The sequence below is a fragment of the Halichoerus grypus genome, chromosome 10, assembly GCF_964656455.1.
Source record: "Halichoerus grypus chromosome 10, mHalGry1.hap1.1, whole genome shotgun sequence".
NCBI classification, from domain to species: Eukaryota; Metazoa; Chordata; class Mammalia; order Carnivora; family Phocidae; genus Halichoerus; species Halichoerus grypus.
Genome location: NC_135721.1, coordinates 36,108,144 through 36,132,734, shown reverse-complemented (window position 1 = coordinate 36,132,734; position 24,591 = coordinate 36,108,144). Strand labels below are relative to the sequence as shown.

General features: G+C 43.3%; 1 protein-coding gene across 2 annotated transcripts in view; it reads right to left on the bottom strand.

The window, feature by feature from the left end:
• MERTK (MER proto-oncogene, tyrosine kinase) overlaps positions 1–24,591 on the bottom strand; it is a 106,010-nt gene that overhangs the window by 48,206 nt on the left and 33,213 nt on the right. For both annotated transcript variants that reach the window (XM_078056307.1, XM_078056306.1), the window contains exons 3-4: positions 19,090–19,190; positions 17,004–17,177 (exon numbers count right to left, since the gene is read on the bottom strand). In XM_078056307.1, coding sequence (XP_077912433.1) covers positions 17,004–17,177; positions 19,090–19,190 — 275 coding nt within the window. The remainder of the gene's footprint in view (positions 1–17,003; positions 17,178–19,089; positions 19,191–24,591) is intronic.

The following is a 24,591-nucleotide window of genomic DNA, read 5'->3' as shown; positions in this document are numbered from 1 at the left end:
TAATGAAAATGGCACTTCCCCTCTGCAGTCTTCCTCCCAAAAACATACAACCCAAGTCTAATCAGGAGGAAAATATCAGACAGTCCAAACTGTGAGACATTTTACAAGAAACCTGACCAGTATTCCTCAAAACCGTCAAGACCATTAAAAACAAGGAAAGTTTGAGAAATTGTTACAACCAAGAGGAGCGTAAGGAGACAAGACAACTAAATCCTGAATGAACTCATTGAATCATACAAGGGTATTAGGTAAAAACTAAGGAAATCTGAATAAAGTAGAGACTTGAGTTAATAATAATGTTCATTGGTTCATTAATTATAACAAATACATCACACTAATGTAAGATGTTAATAATGGGAGAACGTGCAAGTGGGGTTTATGGGAAAACTCTGTATTATCTCCATGATTTCTAAAATCTAAAACTATTCTAAAATTTAAAAACGGGTGTTTTTTGTTTTGTTTTGTTCTTGTTTTTTTAAAAGCACAGCCATATACAAATTTTAGGTTTGTGTTTGTACCCATTTAAATTTCATTATTTCCCACTGTGAACCTTCAGATGGATATTTTTACATAAAAAAAAAAAATAAACTCCTAGGATTAATAATAATCTTGATTACATATGAAGTATGTAAAATACTGTAGGGAAAATAAGGTAGAGCTCTTTACTAAGGTGAAGGTTCTATGGACTATGGAATTATCTGGAGTATAATTTGTTAATTTCCAGTTAGGTTTGTACTATTAATAGAAATAAATTTTTAAAAAATCAAAAAAATAAAAAATAAAAAATAAAAGCACAGCCATATATATTATACATCTGGTAGAATCTGGAAACTTCTCTGTCTCTGGCACACAAAGGTGTCCTCTGGCACAGAGTTCACATCATGAACTAGAGAAAGAAAAAATTCTTGAAAATAGACCTCCATTTGCTTCTTGCCTGAAAACCTTACTTTGTTATCTTCTATCCTTTTACTTGTATAGGTAATTCTCCACCTGATAATTTTAAAATTCAAAGCTTGTCACTAACAGTAATTAAAAATTTGAAAAATCAAGGAGGAACAAGATGCTGAGGGAAGGCCAGCCCAAGGCTGGGCCGAGTGGCCAGAGAACCGTGCCTGGGAGAAGTTCTAGGAAGAAATGCGAACCTGATCCCTTTTATGTTGGCTCTTCTTTTGAGGGTTAGAAGTGCACAGAAAAATCAGTGCTGGTGGGGTTTTGTTCTTTTCCATCCAGATGGAAGTTAGTCCATGCGCCTGAGTTCTGCTGACTAGACACGGTCTCTCAAGAAAAAAACGAACCTGTGTATCTCTGTCCTACAATTCTTTGGTGACTTCTTTACTTCTCTAAAAGAATGTTCTGTCAGAATAGGACAGATACTTCAGGTATTTTCATTTTCTGAGGTGAAGAGTATTTCCCTCAGACTGGAGGAAAATCCTAATCAAATGGCTTAGATTCTCTTGACACGGGGCGCCTGGGTGGCTCAGTTGGTTAAGCGACTGCCTTCGGCTCAGGTCATGATCCTGGAGTCCCGGGATCGAGTCCCACATCGGGCTCCCTGCTCAGCGGGGAGTCTGCTTCTCCCTCTGACCCTCCTCCCTCTCATGCTCTCTCTGTCTCTCATTCTCTCTCTCGCAAATAAATAAAAAAAATCTTAAAAAAAAAAAAAAAAAAGATTCTCTTGACACTTCCAAGAGCTAAGAAACTAAAATTTCAGGTAGGAGCCATCCTGTGACATTTTTGGTCACTCCCTTTTGAGTGGCAGATGGAACTGCTAATAGTTTGTGTGATGGTTTACAAAAAATATCTCACTGAAGAGGAATATTCATCTCAAACCCATTAGCCACATCTATAAAAGGACATCCTTGAATACCCTGCCTCAGGGGTCATTATATCTTCTGCTTGTATTCCTCCCAAATAACTTTGAAAAATATATGGAGTCTCTCATACATTTTGAGGTTTGCATCTTAAATTTTTTATAACTTAAACAGCTACAAAGAATACAATTTCAGGTACTCTGACATTTTAAAGCATAATTCCTTTAAAGACACCTATGTAGCCTAGCCATGACCAGGATGGGAGACCCAGCATCACCCACTGAAACAATTTTCTCCCAGGAGCCAGAAGTTTTCTATCATGGCTTTCTACTTCCCCTGCAGAATTTTATCCAAATGGTATAAGTATGTGGGTTTGGAAGTCATGACTAATCACCCTACAACACTTTTGGCAAAGAAAATACACATATACGTTGAAATTGGAAAAAAAAAATTCTTCTAGATTGATTATCCTCACAACTATTATTAGGGCACAACTCATCAAGACAAAATATATAATTCTTTTTTTTTTTTTAAGTAGGCTCCATGTGGAGCCCAATGTGGGGCTTGAACACATGACCCTGAGATTGAGACCTAAGCCAAGATCAAGAGTTGGATGCTTAACCGAATGAGCCACTCAGGTGCCCTGACAATGTATATAATTCTTAAACATAAACAGTAAAATTTTACTGGAAGGGCAACTTCTTCACTGAACAAAATTTGGAATTTTCTATGTAGTGATCTGGAAATTTCTTAACCTTGAGTCAATGCACTGTAGCAGCCACTCTCGAAGTGTGGTCTAGAGACTCCTGGGCATCCCAGAGGCCCTTTTAGGAGGCCTAATGATGAAAACTCTTTCTGTCATAATAATAATAACACTAATAATAATGATAAGATGTTATTTGTCCTTTCCACTTTCATTCTCTCAGGAACATGTGACGGAATATTCCAGAAGAATTTTCCAGAGGCTGTATGTTGTGTGATGATGTCATTAGTTTTATCAGGTAACGGAGTACGTGCTTATATATTTTTATGCTCTAAAAGTTTTGCTTTAGTTTCTAATTCAGTACTTATCAACAGGTAGAACTCAGAAACAAAACCTCTTTGGTTCTCAATAATTAAGTCTGTAAAGGGATCTTGAGACCAAAGCATTTGAGAACTGATGCCCTGTAGTGACTCCAGATAAGTCAGGGAGAGGTCTTTCTTCTTTTGCAAAGTGAGGGAGAGATTTGGACTTTGGGCACTTTGTCAGGCATTTACTTTACAAAAGAAGACGGACACATCCCAGATGAGGATCAAGACCTCATCCCTCTAAGCCACTGCCTGGCCCCCATGCTGCCGACCATTATGTCACAGTCCCGCCTGTGATGCTTTGGTTTTCATGCTGAAGAATCACCTCTAACCTTCCAGGTCATAAGCTCTCAAATGAGACGCCCATTTCACCAGGCTCCATGAATGGGCACAACTTTGCTTATATTTAGAAAAATTGGCTTTGGCTCAATGAGAAAATACAGAGAGTTGCTATGCAACTTATATTTTTTATATAGTCGAGCTAAACACAGTTATTTGACTTCAGTGACTCTTGTCAAAACTCTTGGGAAACACTTGAGTACAAGATACAGATCACATTCCAAGCTGGCCAGAAGCGGAAAAAAACAGGAGGATGGATTCATTTCCTGAGATCCGTTGACCAGCTATAGATCTCTAAGTAAGACAACTGGGGCCCACTGTTCTTCAGAGCTGCGAGGTTTATCAATGCTGAAAGTGAAACTGCGTATCAGGAACACTATGTTAGGTTAAGTGGGAAGTCGCTTTTCCTTTCTGTGTTTCTTTTCAAAGTGCACATAAAGTCAGGAAAACAATCTCTAGCACATTCTCGGGCACAAGACATCCACACTAGTATAGAATTGTCCAGAAGTAGCTAAACCACCTATTATATCAGTTCTTCCCATGAGCTGAGGTGGTTAATGCCCACAGGCCAAAGAGACGCCAATAGCGAGAAGTGGAAACTGGTTCAAACCAAAGTTAACTTTCTCCTAAAGTAGGTGGGCCAAAACTTAAGACAAAATACAGTCTTCTTTGCTTAATGTATTCAGTTATACATACTTCCTTTGTTTAATGGCACTAGCTTCTCAGCTAGAGACTCATGTAAGAGCCTGGGTTGGATATAGCAACTAGTGTGTGCTGGGAAAGACTGTTGCCTCTCACTTTCCTCTTCTCCGTCTGGGTGAACAATCACCAGACTGGAATAGACCTTGAAGTTTTATAGCGTGAGCCCTTGTGGCTTTCCAGGGGAAAAAAAATCATCCACCCCCTTAAGTCCACACCCTACTACCCACTCTCTCCCGAGTGACCATGGCACCGGAGCCTCCTGTCTTTCTGAGCCCTGTCCTCCTCCAGTGGGAAGCCCCCCCCCTTACTCTGTCACATCTCACCTAACTCCTGATGTTCATGCCCCTCTTGCTTGGTCTGCTGGTTTAAAAAAAGACAGCCTCTGACACAAGGTCTGAAAGATATTTTAAAGAACATTCAGAAATAGGATGTTCCCTTGAGGGAAGGACAATCAGAATTGCTAAGAAAGCAACTTCTAAGAGCACCAGTTTGGTGGTGGCCAATTTGTTGAGTTCTGGATAAGCAACCTTTGATTTTTTTTTTTTTCCCCCTTAGAGCAAAAGAGGCAAAGCAATGGAAGCACATTCTGCATAAAGGAAGTTGCTTATTAACTTGGAACACACTCTCTGCCCTGAATTCATTCACTCAATACATATTTACTGAGTACTTACTAGGTGTCAGACATTTTCCCAGGCACTTGGGGTATATCCATGAATAAAAGAGATCCCTGCCCCTACAGAGCTCACATTCTTACAGAGGGAAGTGGGTGAGAAAGAATAACCTTGATAAATAAGTAAGCTTCATGCTCTATCAGGAGGTGATTAATGGAATGGAAAAATACAAAAGGATCAGAGAGGGCCGCAGGTGGGTGGGAAAGTGGGCTGTGATTTCAAATATTCAGGTCAGAGGCTCAGAGAAATGTCCTCCAATGAATGACTCTGAGTGAGGGAATAGGCTAATGTTGTGGGGAGTGGGGGTTCTGGGATGGGAAACCTGGAGCTTTGAGCAGAAGACTGACATGATCTAACTTGTGTTTTATCAGGATCGTTGCAGGGGCCACATGAAGACTAAACCTTAAGCAAGTAGGTCCCTTACTACCTCCAAATTTTTTCCTGATCTGAAAATGGGTATTAAAAATGCCTAACTATATCACAGCTTACTATGAAGTTCAAAGTCAGTCCTTAGAGAAAGCACTGTGAAAATGATGAACTGACTTATATCAATTCTAGTTATCGTTACTATTGTTATTACAATGAATATTATTAACTCTATCCAACTAACTAAAACATAAAGCTAGCTTAGATATTTTCTAAATGTGGATTTAAAAATGAATGAGTATTTTTAAAAAATAAAAACCAGGGGTGCCTGGATGGCTCAGGTCATGATCCCAGGTCCGTAGGATTGAGCCCCACGTCGGGCTCTGCACTCAGCACGGAGCCTGCTTGAGATTCTCTCTCTCCCTCTTCCTCTGTTCCCTCCCCTGCTTTCACATGCATGAATGCACACGCATACATACTCACACACTCTTTCTCAAATAAATAAAATCTTAAAAAAATAAAAACCAGAAAGATCAGCGTAAGTCCACCACTCTTGATAGAAAGATAGCTCAAAACTGACAATGAGATAGTAACTATTGCATATAAAAATAAGACAAAAATTTTATAAGTAACACTTGAGTTATTCCTGCGGGTTGCTCCTGTACCAAGGGCCTTACACTCATTATTTCACTGAATCCTCATAAATGTTCTATGAGGTAGACACGGTTATTATCCCTCTTTTATACAAGGAAGTTAGTAACTTGCCTAGGGACACACGATAGTGAAGTAGTATTACTGCATATGTCATAGCTAGGGATCCCAACCACGAACCTACAATGTGTTCCACCATTAAATACCATATAGCAAAACCTCTTGCAGTTCTGTTCTTTATTTTGGGATTTGGTTTTGCCCAAGACAAAGGGCTTTTTAAAAACAGAACTTTGGGACACCCAGGTGGCTCAGTTGGTTAAGCATCTGCCTTCGGCTGGGGTCATGATCCCAGGGTCCTGGGATCAAGTCCCACATCAGGCTCCCTGCTCAGCGGGGAGCCTGCTTCTCCCTCTGCCTGCCGCTCGCCCTGCTTGTGCTCTCTCTCTGACAAATAAATAAAATCTTTAAAAAAATAAAAAATAAAAACAAAACTTTGTGGGGCATAGGGTGGCTCAGTCTGTTGAGTTTCCGACTCTTGATTTTGGCTCAGGTCATGATCTCGGGGTGGTGGGATCAGGCTCCATGTTGGGCTCTGTGCTCAGCATGGCGTCTGATTGTCCCTCTCCCTCTGCTCCTCGCTCAGCTCATGCTCTCTCTCTCTCAAACAGATAAATAAATAAATAAATAAATAAATAAATAAATAAATAAAATCTTTTAAAAAATAAATAAAAACAAAATTTTGTTTTGGAATAATTTTCAATTTACAAGAAATTACAGAAATAGTACAGAGTTCTTGTATATCCTTCACCAGCTTCCCTTAATGATAAGATCCTACAAAATCACAGTATAATAACCAAACAAGAAAGTGACGTCAGTATAATACTATTAACTCAAATAGAGACCATATTCAGATTTTTGCCAATTTTTGTTCTGTTTTATTTTTTGGGGGGTGTGTGTGTGGGGGGGTGTATAGCTCTATGAAATTTTATTTCAGGTAAGATTTGTACTACTTTAGCACCAAAAAAAAAAAGCTCCCTCATATTTTAGGAACATCCTACCCAAGCTAACCCCTGATTAATCATCATAACTTTGTCATTTTGAGAATGTTATATAAATGGAATCACACAGCATGTAACCTTTGAGATTGGCTTTGTTGACTCAGAATAATGCCCTTTAGACAAAGTACTGCTTTGCTCATGTCTCTTAAAGACAGCTTTTACATCACAGAAGGACAAAAAACCCAACTGGTATCAAGAGAAAAAAAACATATGGCCTTCCTGTTCATAAACATGCTTGCTCAATGCAAGTGTCAACCATCAGGACTCTTTAAACCACTTCCCTACTTAGCACTCTCTTGGTAGAATCGACCTCGGAAAAGTTTACTTCAGGGTTAATTTCAAGACAGGATGGCCTCTCCTTGCAAACACTCCCAGGTTTGCATCAGCAGGTAAAGCATAAACCCAGCCCCTGGCATTTCCAGTCAGAATGGCACCTAATTCCTCAACCGTGAACTTCTGAGGTGGGCTCAGGTATCACTAACGCATCCTCAAAATTAAACACAGATGTAAATAAGAATAATGTTTTATGGTTCTTTTACAATATTACAAAATTCAGGTGCTTGGGAATAGTCCACAGATAGCTGACTTGATCTAACTTGGTGTGTCAGAAGCTTGCACTGTTGGCCCTTTCTCCATGGACTTCCTTAAGCCCTCTGTCTACAAAATGGGTGTAAAAAAACTGTTAATTTCATAGAACTGGTTTTATTTATATTTCTATAAATGAGAGGAGATAAGGAGTTTAAATGCAAAAGCAATTATGCAAATACAAGTTACTTCACTCTCACTGTGTTCCTTTGTCCCAGTGAAGGGACCTCTGACTCAGGATCTGTTTATAATTCATTTGTTTATTCAGTAGTTCATTCATTCATTCACACAGTTCTGATGTGCCAGGCACTGTGCTGGGTGATAGGGCTAAGGTAATTAATAACTAATATGTAATAATCACACTGATCAATAATTCAGGGTAGGGAGACAGTAGATGGTTGTGCTTTCATGTGGTGGGGAAGTACAAGCATTATGGAAGAGGCACTGTGGATACACAGACAAGGACAGGCTGTCCTGAAAGGTTTTCAGAAAAGAAATACATATGGGTACAAAGATGTCCACGTAAGTAACAACAACCACCAAAATAAAACCACCTACATGCTCATCAGCAAGGGGGTGGTTAAATACATTATGGTCCATTCATGCAATGGGGCGATTATCATAAACAATGAGAGCCCCACGAGTACCTGTATGGGAAGATCTGCCTGTCTTGGCCATCTATGTGTATATGTACATGTGTGAGTATATTTAAAGGAGAAGGGCCTTGAAGGAAGTGAACCAGTAGCTCACACTGTGTGTCATCACACACACTGTATGTGACAACTATGTAGGGAGTGAACGTGTGCAGATTCAAGGGAGACTTGCCCATTTTGCTTTGGTATGTTGCTATGGTTTGAATGTTTTACAATGAAAATGTGTTCACGTATTATTTGTGTAATAAAAAGGCTGCAATCGGGGCACCTGGGTGGCCCAGCTAGTTAAGTGACTGACTCTTGATTTCAGCTCAGGTCATGACCTCAGGGTTGTGAGATGGAGCCCTGTGTCAGGCTCTGCACTCAGCGTGGAGTCTGCCTGAGATTCTCTCTCTCCCTCTCCCTCTGCCCCTCCCCTTGGTGGCGCTTGCTCACGCGCTCTCCCTCTTTCTCTCTCGAATAAATAAATAAATAAAAATCTTTAAAAAAATTAAAAAATTAAAAAGGCTGAAATTAGTCTGCATGTGCATTATCATTCTAATTTGAAGGAAAATCACCTATATACACCCAAGCATATACATTTACAGAAAAGGTTTAAATGGAATCAAATCTGTGTTTTCGTCACAATTGTATACCTGTATAATAAGATGTAAAAATACTTTTTCTGAATTTTCTACATTTTAGACATAAAGTCATTTAATAATTATGTAAAATAAAGTTAAAAAACCGTTTTTTGTTTTTTTTTTTAAGAGAATGGGGCAGAGGCAGAAGGAAAGGGAGAGAATCTTGAGCAGGCTCCACGCTTAGCCTCATGACCTGGGCCCCCTAAAATCTTTTTATTTTGAAATAATTATGGATTCACAGAAAGATGTAAAGAAACATACAGGGAAGTTTGGTGTATCCTTCACCCTACCTCCCCAATGTTAACGTCTTACATAACCATAGCACACTGTCAAAACACTACAGCACAATGTCAATTTCCTAGCCAGGAGATTGACATTGGTACTATCCGCAGAGCTTATTCAGATTTTACCAATTATACATGCACTCATTTGTGTGTGTGTGTGTGCACACGTGCACACACGCATGTATACAGCTCTATGTAAGTTAACAACATATGCAGCTTTGTGTAACTATCATCACAATAAAGGTTGTTTTAAAAAACACACTATTGGGGGGCGCCTGGGTGGCTCAGTCAGTTGTGTCCAACTCTTGATTTCGGGTCAGGTCATGATTAGGGTCATGAGATTGAGCCCCACATCCAGCTCCACACTCAGTGTGGAATCTGCTTGAGATTCTCTCTTTCTCTCTTCCTCTGCACCCCCACCCCTGGCTTGCACTGCACTTTCTCTCTCTCTCTCTCTCAAATGCATAAATAAACAAAAAACACATTATTAGGCTATAAACTGCTCTATTTCTATTTTACTTCTATCTTCTCTACCAAAGAAAAAAAAACCTTCAAATTAAAAAAAGTAAAATAAAAATTGTAATGAACTTGCAACCCAAAATAGGTTGTGGTTGTGAGAGTATATCACCATTTAGAAATAAATCAGGTCTCCAAGCTGAGACAAATTATACACAGCCGTGGGTATCAAAAGAATTTGTAAATCTTATCACAGAAACACACTTTTACCTTCTAAGATAACATGCAGTAGAGGAAAAGTTCCAGATGAACAGAGATTGACAGATTGTCCCTATTTTCTTTTCTTTTTTAAAAAGATTTTATTTATTTATTTGAGAGAGAGAGTGAATGAGAGGGAGAGAGAGAGCATGAGCAAGGAGAGGGAGAGGGAGAAGCAGACTCCCCACTGAGCAGGGAGCCCGATGTGGGGCTTGATCCCAGGACCCTGGGATCATGACCTGAGGTGAAGGTAGACGCTTAACTGACTAAGCCACCCAGGCGACCCTGTCCCCATTTTCATAAAGAAAAATGACACTGACCCTGGTAGTACAGAATCATTGAGAGAGAAATCCACCATAAAACGTAAGAGAGGGCTATCAAGGGGCGCCTGGGTGGCTCAGTTGGTTAAGCATCTACCTTCGGCTCAGGTCATGATCCCCAGGTCCCGGTTTTGAGCCCCGCGTTGGGCTCCCTGCTCAGTGGGGAGCCTGCTTCTCCTTCTCCTCCCCACTCCTGCTCTCTGTTGCTATCTCTGTCTCCCTCTCTCAAATAAATAAATAAAATCTTAAAAAAAAAAAAAGAGAGAGAGAGAGGGCTATCAAACTGGTGCCTGTAAGAATGCAGGAAATGGTCACATCTAGTCATTCGGCTCACCCAGAAGTCAGGTTTGATTTTGAAATAAATTTCAAGCTGATTTCCAGACTTTCTGTGATAGTTACTAGCCCGATGTAGTAATAATATCTCAGAAGATAAGAAAGAGAAATAAATGGAGGGAAAATAAAAGCAAGCAGATTTACTAATGGTTGAACAGTAGCCAAGAAAGTTGATTTAATGAGCTGAGGTCAACTCAGAGTCTGCCTTTATCAACAGGCCACTGGACTCTGCCCTCAGTTAGAATGGAATCTAGATTTTCATCAACAACTTGGATGAGACACAAAAGGCAGCACAAAGCGCGGGGCGGGGGGGGTGTTTTGTTAATTGAAGGAGAGGATAGAGGTTCCGAATGGCCTCTGTGGGCTGGGACAATATTTTAAATTTTTATAAGGATAAATGGTAGGCTGAACTTCCAAAAATAATGAAATATACAAGAAGCAGGAGAGCTTTGGCTTTGCGGTAATTGATGAGAAAAAAGACCCGAGGATTTCAGTTAGCCTCAAACTCAACATTAATCAACATGTTAACCGTCATCAGAAATAGTAATGCAAACTGCATTACCAGAAATATTGTGTCCAAAACACTATATTGCAGCTTCCACTGAACTTTATGCATGTCTTTTCAAAATAACACCAATGTTACTAAACTCTTTCAGAAAATAGAGGAGGTAGGGATACTTCCTAACTAGTATTTGAGGACAACAATACCCTGATACCAAAAACTGACATTCTGAAAACAAAATTATAGACCACTGCCCTCATGAGCATTGTTGTACAATAAAGAATTTAGCTTTTGTCCCTTATAATTGCCCGAGTGACAGGAGTAGCTTTGTTAGACTAATGAGGTGACTCAGAATGGGCCCCTAGAAAACCTCAGGATGAAGACTGATCACCAGAACGACCAGCCATGTGATGAGAGGGTTGAGGGGTCTGGAGATTGTGTTTAATCACATGGCCAATGATTTCATCAGTTATGCCTATGCAAGGAAACTTCAGTAAAAAATCTGCACCCCAAAACTCAGTAGAGTGTCCTTTTCCTGGATGTGGCAGGAGGGTGACACACCCTGATTCAAAGAGGAGCGGGCATGGAAGCTCTGTATGCAGGACCCTCCCAGATACCACCCGAGGTATACCCCGTGTAATAAAACTGTAATTGTTAAGCACAGCACTTTCCTGAGTTCTGTGAGTTGTTCTAGCAAATTATCAAACCACAGGGGGTCATGGGAACCTCCAAATTTATAGCCAGTCAGTAAGAAATGCAGGTGGTCTGGGGACCCTCCCCACCCTGAGACTTGTGGTTGGCATCTGAAGTGAGCCTTGGGGTAGACTGGGTAGTCAGTATCAGAAGTGAATTGCAGTACACCCGGTTGGTATGACCCTAGTCTGGCAGTGAAATAGAATAAATGTAAATGCAAAAATCTTTAACTAAATATTAGCAAATCGAATCCACCACAATATATCATGACCAAGTAGAGTTTGTCCCAGGAACGCAACACTGGTTTAGCATTTGAAAATCAAATCAATGTAATTTGCTGCATTAGGAGAATAATGGAGAAAAACTAGATGATCATATGATAAAAAAAATAAAATTTTTGGCAAACTGAGAATAGAAGGAAACTTCTTCAACCAAATGAAGGGCACTGACCAAAACCCAGTTTATGTCATAGTTGGTGATTGGGACAGAGACATGAACTCTTCCCACTTTAATTCAGCATCGCGCTAGAGTCTTGGCCAGTAAAATAAGGAAAGGGACCGAGATAAAAAGGCAAGATTGGACAGGTAGAAGTAAAACTGTCTCTATTTGCAGGTGACATTGTCTACATAAAATATCTAAGGAATCTACAAAACAACAACAACCAAACCCTCTTAGAACTAATACATTAATTTAACAAGGTTGTAGGATGTAAGATCAACATACAAAAATCCACTTATTTCCTATATACTAATAGTTAACAATTGGGAAATGAATTCAAATGTGATACTTACCAGCATCAACAACATAAAGTATTTACAAATAACTTTAACAAGTGACATATAATACCTCTACATCAAGAACTATAAAAAATTGCTGAGAGAAATTAAAGAAGAGCTAAATAAATGGACAGAGTGTGTTCTTGGATTGGAAGTCTCAATATTATTAAGATGTTATCTCCCCATAAACTGATCTATAAATTCAATACAATTGCAAACAAAATCACAACAGACTCTTTTGCAAAAGCTGTCAAGCTGATTCTAAGATTTTTATGAGAATAGGCCAAAGACCTGAAATGATACAATGAAATACAATGATATATGACTGGTCTATAAGCACAAGAAAAAAAATGCCAAAATCTTGTCTTTTTTCTTTTTAAAGATTTTATTCATTTATTTGAGAGAGAGAGCACAAGCAGTGGGGAGGGGCAGAGGCAGAGGGAGAAGCAGGCTCCTCGCTGAGCAGGGAACCCAACATGGGGCTCGATCCCAGGACCCCAAGATCATGACCTAAGCCGAATCAGATGCTTACCCGACTGAGCCACCCAGGCTCCCCACTAAAACCTTTCCTAAATCTAATTTAAAATTTGACATTAGTGGGGCGCCTGGTTGGCTCAGTCGTTAAGCATCTGCCTTTGGCTCAGGTCATGATCCCAGCGTCCTGGGATCGAGCCCTGCATTGGGCTCCCTGCTCAGTGGGAAGCCTGCTTCTCCCTCTCCCACTCCCTCTGCTTGTGTTCCCTCTCTCGCTGTGTCTCTCTCTGTCAAATAAATAAATGAAATCTTTTTAAAAAATTTGACATTAGGGAAATAAAGTGCAAATTTAAAATTTACCATGGCACATCCACTAGAATATCTAAAATGGAAAAAAAAAAAAAACTACCCATATGAAATGTTGGCAAGGACATGGATAGAGCAATGAACACTCATCCACTGTGGCTAGGAATATAACTTGGTACAACTTTAGAACAGTTTGGTGGTTTCCTTAAAAGTTAAACATATACCTAGTATGTGATCTAGCAGTTCTTCTCCCAGGTATTATTCAAGACAAAATAAAAACATACATCTCCCCAAAGCCTTGCACACAAGTATCTGTAGCTCCTTTATTTATCATAGCCAACAGCCATAAACATCCCAAATGTTCACCACACAAATAAACAAAACATAGCACATCCATACCATAGAGCACTATGGGCAATAACAACATACTACTCACACGTCAACATGGATGAATCCCAAAAACATCACGTTGAGGGAAAGAAGGCTGACACAAAAGAATATATATACTTTATGATTCCACTTATTTAACATTCAAGACCTAGCAAACTAATCTATGATGACAGACATCAGAACACCATTGCCTATGGGAGGTGGGGACTGATGGGAAGGGGGCAGGAGGGGACATTCTGAGGTGATGGCAATGTTCTGTGTCTCGAATGAAGTGGTGGTTCCACACGTGTCCACATTTATCAAAACTCACGGAGTTGTGCATTTAAGTTCTATGCACCTAACTGTATGTCAATTTTACCTCCATGAAAACAAATCTTTCTTTATGGGACTTCAGAGCCACCATCCTAGAAAGGGTGGGGTATAGCTTTCTAATGGACTTTGTTTGGGTTTTTCAAATTATTTATTTATTTTTATTTTTTATTTAAAATTTTTTAAATTTAAATTTCAGGTAGTTAACACACAGTGCAATATTGGTTTCTATAGTAGAATTCAGTGATTGATCCCTTACATACAATGCCCAGTGCTTATCAAGTGCCCTCCTTAATGCCCATCACCCATCTAGCCCATCCCCACCCACATCCCTCCAACAACCCTCAGTTTGTTCTCTATTGTTAAGTCTCTTATGGCTTGTTTCCGTCTCTCCTTTTTTTCCCTTCCTCCTTCCCATATGTTCATCTGTTTTCTTTCTTAAATTCCACGAGTGAGATCATATGGTTTTTGTCTTTCTCTGACTTATTTCACTTAGCATAATACACTCTAGCTCCATCCATGTAGTTGCAAATGGCAAGATTTCATTCTTTTTTTTAAAAAAGATTTTATTTATTTATATGTGAGAGAGAGAGAAAGAGAGAGAACAAGCAAAAGCAGGGGCAGGGGCAGAGGGAGAGGGAAAAGCAGACTCCCCGCTGAGCAGGGAGCCCAACGCAGGGCTGGATCCCAGGACCCTGAGATCATGACCTGAGCAGAAGGTAGACACTTAACTGACTTGAACCACCCACATGCCCCAATATTTCATTCTTTTCTGATGGCTGAGTAATATTCCATTGTGTGTGTGTGTGTGTGTGTGTGTGTGTGTGTGTGTGTGTATACCACATCTTCTTTATCCATTCATCTGTCAGTGGACATTTGGGCTCTCTCCATAGTTGATAATGTGGGAGAAGATATTTGCAAATGACGTATCTGACAAAGGGTTAGTATCTAAAATCTAGAAAGAACTTATCAACCTCACCACCCAAAAAACAAATATCCCAGTTAAGAAATGGGCAGAAGACATGAATAGACACTTTCCCAAAAAAGACATCCAGGTGGCTAACAGACACATGAAAAGATGCTCAACATCACTCGGCATCAGGGAAATACAAATCAAAACTATGATGAGATACCACCTCACACCTGTCAGGATGGCTAAAATTAACAACAGATGTTGGCGAGGATGCAGAGGAAGGGGAACCCTCTTGTACTGTTGGTGGGAATGCAAACTGGTGCAGCCACTCTGGAGAACAGTATGGAGGTTCCTCAAACTGACTTTGAACTAAGAAGTAGCTTGATTATCAACTCCTTGGAGAAACTCAAAGACAATTCAGATGGAGGCAGAGAAAACCATAATATTCCTTATGGAGTGAGGAGTTAGGAAAGTGATCCAGAGGTAAAACTGAGGGGCTGGCATTCACTTGCTGGTCTGTTGTCACCATGAATATTCAGTGAGTGCTACTATGAGTCAGGCACTGCCTTGGGACAGACAAAGTCCTTGTCCTTGCTGAGCATATAGTCTCTGAGAAGACAGACAAGGAGGCTAAACAAATAAACGGGTGATGATAGACTGTGACGAGTGCAACAATGGAGTCCACAAGAACTCATGACTGGGAGTCAATAAAGAGGTAGGGAGGACCTAAAATAGTTGAATGACCAGGGAAGGCTTCCTGGAAGAAGTGATATTTGAGTTGTGTCATAGGACGAAGGGCAAGTGGAAGAACACTATAAGTAGACAGAAGAGAGAAGGCAAAGGTCCTGAGGCAGGAAGGAGGACTACGTGTGTGAGGAAATGACAGATAATCAGGATGACTAGTGCTTAAATAAGCAGGGACGAGAAGGTGGGGTGGGGTTGGGTTGGACAGTTGGGCAGTGGCCAGAGGACACAGGGATGATGGCAGGGGCAGGAATGACTCTGAGTGACAGTCTAAGACAACAGGGAGCCACTGAGGAGGATGGATTAGAGTGGGGGCAGGGCTGGAAACAGAGACCCCTTCAGGAGCTCCTGCACTGGCGTTGGTGGGAGCCAGCAGTGATGTGGAGCGGGGTGCTGCAGCATGGATGGAGAACAAACAGGCTCGGGACACACAGGAGAAGCAGAATGGACAGAACTTGCTGATGCATTCAACATGAAAAATGAGAAAGAGGAAGGATGGGCCGATGGTGGTATCATTTACTAAGATAGGGAATTCTGGGGCAAAACGTCTGCAGGGGAGGTGGATCAAGAGTTTCATTTTAGGGGGCACCTGGATGGCTCAGTCGTTAAGCATCTGCCTTCGGCTCAGGTCATGACCCCAGGGTCCTGGGATCGAGGCCCACATCGGGCTCCCTGCTCAGCGGAGAGCCTGCTTCTCCCTCTCCCACTCCCCCTGCCTGTGTTCCCTCTCTTGCTGTGTCTCTCTCTGTCAAATAAATAAATAAAATCTTTAAAAAAAAAAAAGAGTTTCATTTTAAGATGCCTATGCACCAGCAAGTGCAAATGCCAGGCAGGGAGTTGGGCACATGGGCCTGAAGCTCAGAAGATAACAAAGCTCAAGGCCATCATCATAAAGATGGTATTGAAGTCGGGGACGTAGAGGAACTCTCCCGGGGGGCGTGTCTCAGAGTGAAAAGCAGTGGGTCCAGGAATGAGGCTGTCAAGGGCAGGGAAGGAGCCCTGCAGTGGGAAGGAAGCCGGGAAGACTGTTGCCAGAAGTTCGCCCCTGTGTTCCCAGTACCGAGGACAGCCTCTGGCATACAGCACTCCCTTGCAACACAGTCGCTGAATGCATGAAGAAAGGAAGGATTCGGGGGTGGCACCCTTGCCAGATGTTGCTGAAAGATGCCCTGAGAGAAGCCAAATGGGAGCCCGTTGGCTTTAGCAGCACGGGAAACGGCAAGGGAGGTGACTTCCAAGAGCTCGGCCAGGGAGGTGCCGGGGACAAAGCCGGGGCGCTTCCATGCAGATGGGAATCCGGATGCCCACTGACTGTCAGTGTGGCCACGATCCCACAATGACTCAATCGTCCCACAACGGCCCCCGTGACCAATGCGGTTCCTTGCTGTCAAACCTCACATCAGTGGTCTTCACGTCGGTGGTTCCCGAAGCGAAGGCCAGCAAAGGCCTGGCTGCAATGGGAGGTGTGAGCAGGGCTCCCGCTGCCAGGGCTCGGGGATCCTGGCCACTCTGCTCACTTAAGCACAGGCACCCCTCAGCGCCTTCGCCCACTTCCCACCCCCGGCTCGCGAACTCTCACGCCGGAGATTCCCACCTCCCTCTCCGCGGCCCCGGCCCCTGACTCGGCTGCCCCCGTGTTTCATTCCCCTGCACGGTGCCAGCAGCGGGCACCGAGCTTTTGACCCCTTCCACTGTTCGAGCACCCGACTCGGACTTACCAGGAACAGTTAGCACAGAGGGGGACTTTTCCGGCTGTTCATTAACACGGCTGCTGTTCTGAACCCAGAAAATGTTGATGGGCTCAGGAGGGCCCACGGCCTGACAGGTGAGGTTGAAGGCCGTGTTCCTCGTGACATTCATGCTCTCCGGCTGTCTAGTAAAGTGAGGAAGGCCTGCGGAGAAAGCGTTCAGTGAAAGAGCGTCTTAGGTCTGCGGGCAAAGCTGGAGCCCCAAGGGGAATGGAGACTGTTCTGGAACTTGGCAGTAGATCTCTTTATATACCACCTCCAGTCTGAAACGGCCAGTTTTCACCTTCTGAAAGTTGGCTCAGAAAGGATAGAAGCTAATGCCTCCCTGACTAGCTCCACCAGGCTTTCTAGGGTACTTTTCCAAAGGGGTTGTGGTGGGGATTCAGAACTGGTTTTACCAGAAGGGACGCCTGGCAGTGTTGAAATCAGGTGTTGCTCAGACTCCGGAGAGGCTCTCACGTTTTCAGTATTCCTTCCCAAAATACACACAGAGTAAAAACAAAGCCACGTAATAGGTCCGCCTGTTTTTGAGGACCATCTACTTTAAGATGAGCGATAATGAATTCTAAAATCTGTACACTTGTGCAGGGCTGGACGCTTTTCAAACTACATTCTCACGAGCACAGTGTAGACACAGTTACACAGTTATAATCCTAAGATCTTTGACTGTAATTCAGGATCGAGGCCATAAGGAAGGGAACTTTAGAAATATCTCAGAGAAAGCCAGTTAATACTCATTTGGAGCATGTGCCAAAAAATTAGCAGGTCAAGCTAACTGTCCTCAGGGATTTAAATTATGTTCTTCTGGGATTGGGAACTGACAGATCTGATCCCAGAAGGAATGATGTGGTAGTGGCAAAATGGGATTCTTTCTTCCTGTTTCAAAGGTTTGCAAAAACTCCATTTGGACCTAATGTGTTCCTGCCCTGGGCATTTTGCTGGGATTCTGACAAGTTAAATGTCCTCTTAATATATTTCCAAGGTTAACAGCAAACATAGGAACACTACCATCACGTCCCCCACCCGCGGGCTGATGTTGACATAACCCTGAGGAGGCTTAGCTGTCCAGCCTGGGATGGGCCTAGAACAAAGCTCTAAAGGAGACTCCTCTGAGGGGGTCTCTCCCTCAGGCCTCCTGCAGCATTAGTGGGTATGAGGTTTAGGTTTGCAAAACAATGGGTAGGAGAGCAGCCTTTCAATGGGAGATGGTTCCAGATGAACTTCCCTGAATAGCCAATCACCTGTTCCAAAGCCTGTGGGGAGGAGGGTCAGGAGAAAGTAGAAAAGAAAGGTGTTTGGGTGCTTCTGATGGCAGGGGTGCTCAGAAAGCTGGGATGCAGGGCCCTGGAGGCAGCCTGTGGGCTGGTGAGGAGTGATCACCTGTGATGATAATAGAGGTGCCTCCTCCTTGAAGCCTTCCTTGATAGGCCCTGTCATTGCAGAACCAGGCATGCACACCTGGAGACCTGGGGCCTCAGGACCTGGGCTCACCTAGGCATCAGCTGACACTTCCCACTGCAGTTCAAGTTCCTTGAGGGCAGAGACCTCCTTCTCCTAGTCCATGTCTCACTTTGTACCCCCACTGAGCCTATCTCATGTCATGTCATGGAACTGTACTGAACCATGTACCCAATAAATCCTAGGGCCCCAGATGAGTCCCAGATCGAGCTGCTGATCCAGTTTGGGAAAACTGCTGACCCTCTGAGGCAAATCACCACTAGACCACGTGAGTGGTATCTGACGCCAACACTGAGAACTGGATAGTGGAATGCATTTCGCTTCCAAAAAAAGTCTCCAGGTTTCTAAATTGTAAAAAACCTGAGGACAAGAAAGTCCATAATCCATTTTTATCTCAGCCCTATTGCTGAGGATAGAGCTAAAACTCTGAGAATTGAATGCATGTCATTCATTATTACCTAAAGTCTCAAGAGAGGATCACCTTGTAAAATTTCAGTGCTTACCAATTTGCAGAATTTGCATACAGAGTTATAAATGGGCGCGCCAAATTCTAGAGTTTTATATGCAAAGCAATTAATACAGGCCACTCCAGACTTACCTTGGACCTCGATGTAGATGGGGTCAGACATAATCTCTTCATTGTTTATCTTCATCTTACAGATGTATGACCCGTTGTCTGAACGCTGCACATTGGTTATGCTTCAAAGAAAACACATAAAGATATTTACAGTGACTACCCTTTGAGTTCCTTTTAGGAGCAGAACATTCTTCAAGTTCTTCGTCATACGCTATATTAACCTTATGTGTCAACATGACGAGGTCATGGTACCTAGATATTTGGTCAAACATTACTCTAGATGTATTTTTCAGGTGTGACTAACATTCAAATCAGTAGACTCTGAGTAAAGATTACCCTTCATAACATGGGTGGGCCTCATCTGGTCAACTGAGGGCCTTATGAGCAAAGACAGAGATCCTCCAAGGAAGAGGGAATTCTGCCTCCAAACTGCCTTCAGATGCAAGACTGCACCACCAACTCTTCCCTGGGTCTCTAGCGGATGCCCTGCACATTTCGGATTTGCTAACACCCACAATCACATTAGTCAGTTCCTTAAAATAACTTTCTCTCGTTCCCTCTTTGGTTCTGTTTCTCTGAAGAACCATGACTAATGCATGTGCTGTTATTCGTCTTGCCTTCAATGATAGGCTATATATCAGGGTTCTCTATACTGGGGTATTGCCCCATCAAGGTATTCTGCAAATTTGTAGGGTTATTTTAGGTGGGCACAAAAACTAGGGGGCACCATGGCTTTTAGGGGCCAAGGGCAACTTTTAGGGGCCAGGGGCAACTGTTCCATATCCCAGATGACTTTCTGAGACTAGAACCCAGTTCCATTTACATACAAACAAAGAATTGTGTCTGGTTTTAATATCCACCTAATTTCCCAGGGCTGCAATTACCTGAAAATGGTGGCCACCATCCCTCTGTGCTGTTTGGAACTTGGCCATGACTCAGATCACTGATAGCACGTCTCCATTTGCAGTTGCCATGTGCGTGGGGGCATGGCAGGGGGCATGCAAGTCCCTGTATTGTCTATTCTCTCTCCTGGAGGGGTCATGCCTGGCATTTACACGTTCACATTCATATTATTTTATTATAGATCACCTTTCTTTTGTTTTCCCCATACTACAGTTTGAGCACTACATGTTGTAAAGTATCTGCTATAAACAGGCGGCCTAGGCTCTAAAAACTTGAGAATCCTGCTTTCCCCCCTTCCAGCATGTTTACAAGCAGGAAGCTACACAATACCTGTCCTTAGCTGGAGGTGGGAAGGGGTGAGGGAATGGAGGAACTCTTTGAAATGCTCGCAGACACTCTCCAAGAGAGGACACCTTCCCTGGCCCAAAGATGCTGATTTCTTCTACTCTGCTCATCAGACAGAGCAAAGGTCATGGCGAGAGAAAAAAAGTAAAAGAAGAAAACCATGGAGGGGATCCATCTTCCTTTCCAGCAGCTTGCTCCCTGATACAACTTATTTATCCCGAAGCAAAATCAAGTCCTTGTCAAGGGCTGAAGCTGAATGCTTAAAAGAGACCAGGAAGCTGGCAAGGTGACAGGGGTCGCCATCCTGGCCCACGGGCCCCCAGGCGACAGGCGGCAGCTGCTAGAATGAACACATACAGGGCATCAGGAGCCCACCTGCCACAGCGGGGCACCTAGGCCTGGAGGTTGAACACACGTTTTTAGAACAAACAAGGAACATTTTTTAAAAAAGATTTTATGTATTTATTTGCAGAGAGCCCAACGTGGGGTTTAATCCAAGGATCTTGGGATCATGACCTGAGCCGAAGGCAGATGCTTAACTGACTGAGCCACCCAAGCACCCCAGGAACATTTTAAATTACAACTTCTCCCCAATAATGCCATTTTGCAGTTCCCTTTTAGCTTCTGACTAGCAGAGTAACTAAAATATATGTCAAGAATGGTGTCAGTCAGGGCACCTGGGTGGCTCAGTTGGTTCAGCATCTGTCTTTGACTCAGGTCATGATCCCAGGGTCCTGGGATTGAGCCCTACATCAGGCTCCCTGCTCAGTGGGGAGTCTGCTTGTCCCCATCCCTCTTCAGCTCCCCCTGCTTGTGCTCTCTTGCTCACACTCTCTCTCTCAAATAAATAAATAAAATCTTAAAACAACAACAACAACAATGGTGTCACTCAGAACTAGGGGAACCAGAGCTGCCTGGGTTAATATTACCTCCTTATTATTTCCAAGACCGAATAATGTGACTCTCAGCTGTCACCTGCACTTCCTGATGTGCCAATCTCAGCAGCACCCCATTGATTTAGAATACTCTGTCTTCGCCTTTGCCCTCATTCCCGTGTAGGAGTGATATAATTTTGGAATTGCACCTGATGAATGAATGTTGGACTTGGGAAGGACTCGAGGTCAAAGAAAGGCCAGATCTCTCCATGCTTTAGGGCAGGAACGAAGATCATAATGTCTAGAGGTCACTGGAAGAACATGGGAAGAGACCTCACAGGACAAATATCTCCAAATAAGGGCCTAGCCGACCCTCTTCTGATAAATCTCCCAGAATGTCATGGTGGCAGGAAGAAAGAAGGAGAGAAGCATGTGTCTAGAACGGCGCCCTGTCCATCATGGGTATCAGCTAGTAGCTGAATGGTTGGCAGCTCCTGAAGATTCTGCATGGCTGACCATTCTAGTCTTCTCTGCAATTCCAAAAAAAAATACCAAGGATGATGGTTACTGAAGAGGGGGGCTCCTTTCCACATATTTCACAAGTTCACTTTAGAAGAGGAGTCATTCTCTTGAGGCAAGACCCAGGGGCCGGACTGACGATGTGATCTAACAGGCTGAGGACAGCCGTGCCTTTGAAGATCTGGCTATGGCTCGGGGTCTGGGACCCCGGCGTCGCAGCAGGCTTGCCGCATGACTTAGAGACACAGGGACCAGAATGCGAGTGAAGGTCCCAGAGACATACAAGGCAAAGCCGCAGGAAGGAAGCCCAAGGATGCAAAGAGCATCTGTGCGGAGGCCCCAGAGAACTGAGAAACCATGAGGCATAAGTAATATTTTAACAGCCCAGCTTGAGCTGCAGAAATCAGATGCAAAAGGCACAAAAAGTCTAGGAGTACCTTAAGCCAAAGAGCAAGGAAGGAAAATTCAGGCCAGGAATACAAAAGGAGAGTGCAAAGGGAATGTGATCACATCAGGAAAAGGTGATCAACTGGGGAGAAGGGCTATGTGCCTGAGTTACTTAGCAAGTCCAGATCCATCTTACTAACAGCACAGAAAACATTTTCCACAAATAGTTCTACTTGTTGCCTCCTAGACAAGCAAGTAAAGGCCGCTGTGCTGAAGGCAGGGAGGGGGTGAGGTGGAGACAGGAGTGATTGCCCCCAAGCTCCTCCTCCCTAAAGGAAACAGCAGGGAGTCTCTGGAGGTTCCCCAGCAAGGGCTCTGAGCTCTGAATAGCAATCTAGGGGTTCCAACAACGGAGCAAGAGGAGTTCCAGAAAGAACACAGGAAGGGGAGCATAACTGAAGAAAATGCCCCACAACTGGAGATCTAGGTCTTTCCTAACCAGGCCCCTAGGTGGGCAGCACAGTGGGAGAGAAAAGACCCACTAAGGGGTTCACCAGGGAATGTCACCACTCCAAGATAAAGTGGAGATCCCAGAAGCTTCCAGAGAGAAGTAAAGCAGTACCACCCATGAATCAGAACAGCACCACACTTCTCAGGAACAAATCTTCGAGCGAAAAGGAGATTTATCAATGACTTCCAAATGACAACAGGAAATTATTTCCCTTTTGAATTCTGTATCCAGCCAAACTATCTCAAGGTGAGGGCAGAAAAGATAATGGCATTTTCAGACATGCAAATACCATGCTAGTGGAAGATGGGCTCCATGCCAAAGTGAAGGAGTAAAAGCCAAGAACAGGGTTGGGGGCGGGGTATGTGGAACCTGGGGCTCCTGGAGGAAACAGGAGCAACAAGGGCCCCCACAATAGGAGCAAAGATGACTGAGCTGTACCTCAGAGTTGGGGGGCAAGTTGCCCAGACCGGAGCAGAAGGAGGGACAGCCTCAGGACAGGCACCTCCTCAGGAAAAAACCAGGTCTGGTAATTTCATCACTTTGCGAGGAGATGCTTTTAGAGTTTAGGGACAAACGAGAGATTGATACTTAGAAAATTAAGCAAACTAACCAACAAGGAAGCTCTTAAATTGAGGAAAATCAAAAAGCTATACAGAGGTAAGATGGTAATCACAGCCTACTACATGACTCAGCTGAAAACAGCATTTACACAGCCACAAAAAATGCTGAGTCCTGGGTTTTGATTTAACCAGAGCTGTAACATTTTATTAGATGAACTCTGAGGCCAGGCGCACGCGTGCACACATACACACACACACGCGTACGCGCGCACACACACACACCTCAAATGGATTGAATATCTCCGAAAGATACCCAAGAATTGGATAACCACAGCTCCTCGCTGGGGAAGGGCCGGAGGCTGGAGTGGAAGAGAGGATTTTTGAATCGTTGGAGTATTTTGCCATGTGTATGCATCGCTTCCAAAAAGGTATAAAAATCGTGTCAGATTTTGGCCAAATACAAACATCTGAACCAGGGAAAACCAAAGCCACCATACGGACTCAGCCACCACGTCTAGACAGGAACCACCTGGACAGAGCCATGGGGCCAGCAGCTGCAAAGCCCGTCACAATAGTGCAGCCTCAGCTGGGTTAGCTCCAGGACCAGCTGCAAGGACACACAGAGCCTCCCTGTCCTGCAGACCCCTCACAGCTAGACTGCCTTGCTCAGGAATGACTCTTGAGAAGCAGCTAAGTTCTACAGCCTTCTTAAAAGAAACACAAAAAAGAGCAAATGTCGCACAATTCCACTTTCATGAGGTACCTAGAGTAGTCACAGTCACAGAGAAAGAAAGTAGGATAGAGATCACCAAGGACTGAGGGAAAAGGGGGTGAGGAGTTAGGGTTTAATGGGCACAGAGTTTCCTTTTGGGAGGATGAGAAAGTTCTGGGCATGGATGGTGGTGAGGGCCTCACAACAGTGTGAATGTACTTAATGCCGCTGAATTGTACACTCAGAAAGGGTTAAAATACATTTATGTATATTTTACCATGATAAAAAAATTAAAAATGAAAAATTTTTAAAGAACTCCAATTTTTGAAAGCAATAAAGTCCTTCCAGCTTAAGCTACTGACAACTAAGCTAGAATTTAATTCCCACTGGGGAATCCTGAGGCTACACAGAAAACGTATCAAATCCTTTCCCTTGGCCACAAATTACCCCAATAAACTAAATCTGCAGGGCCTGGCCGCCCACAGGAACAGCGGCTTTTGTTTTTGCTTGAGAGTTGGTATCCCCAGTCTTCTGGTCTGATGGCTGGTGCCTGCCTGGAATGCTTTACACCCTAACTAGTGTTTCCACCTAAGCCAGAGAGCTCCTTATGCCCTGTGCCAGACTGTAGAGCTAACTGTGTATCCCCAAAATTACACCCTCTTTTAGAGACTCCAGGGAAAGACCCTGGCTATGCAGCATCCTGGGATCTGG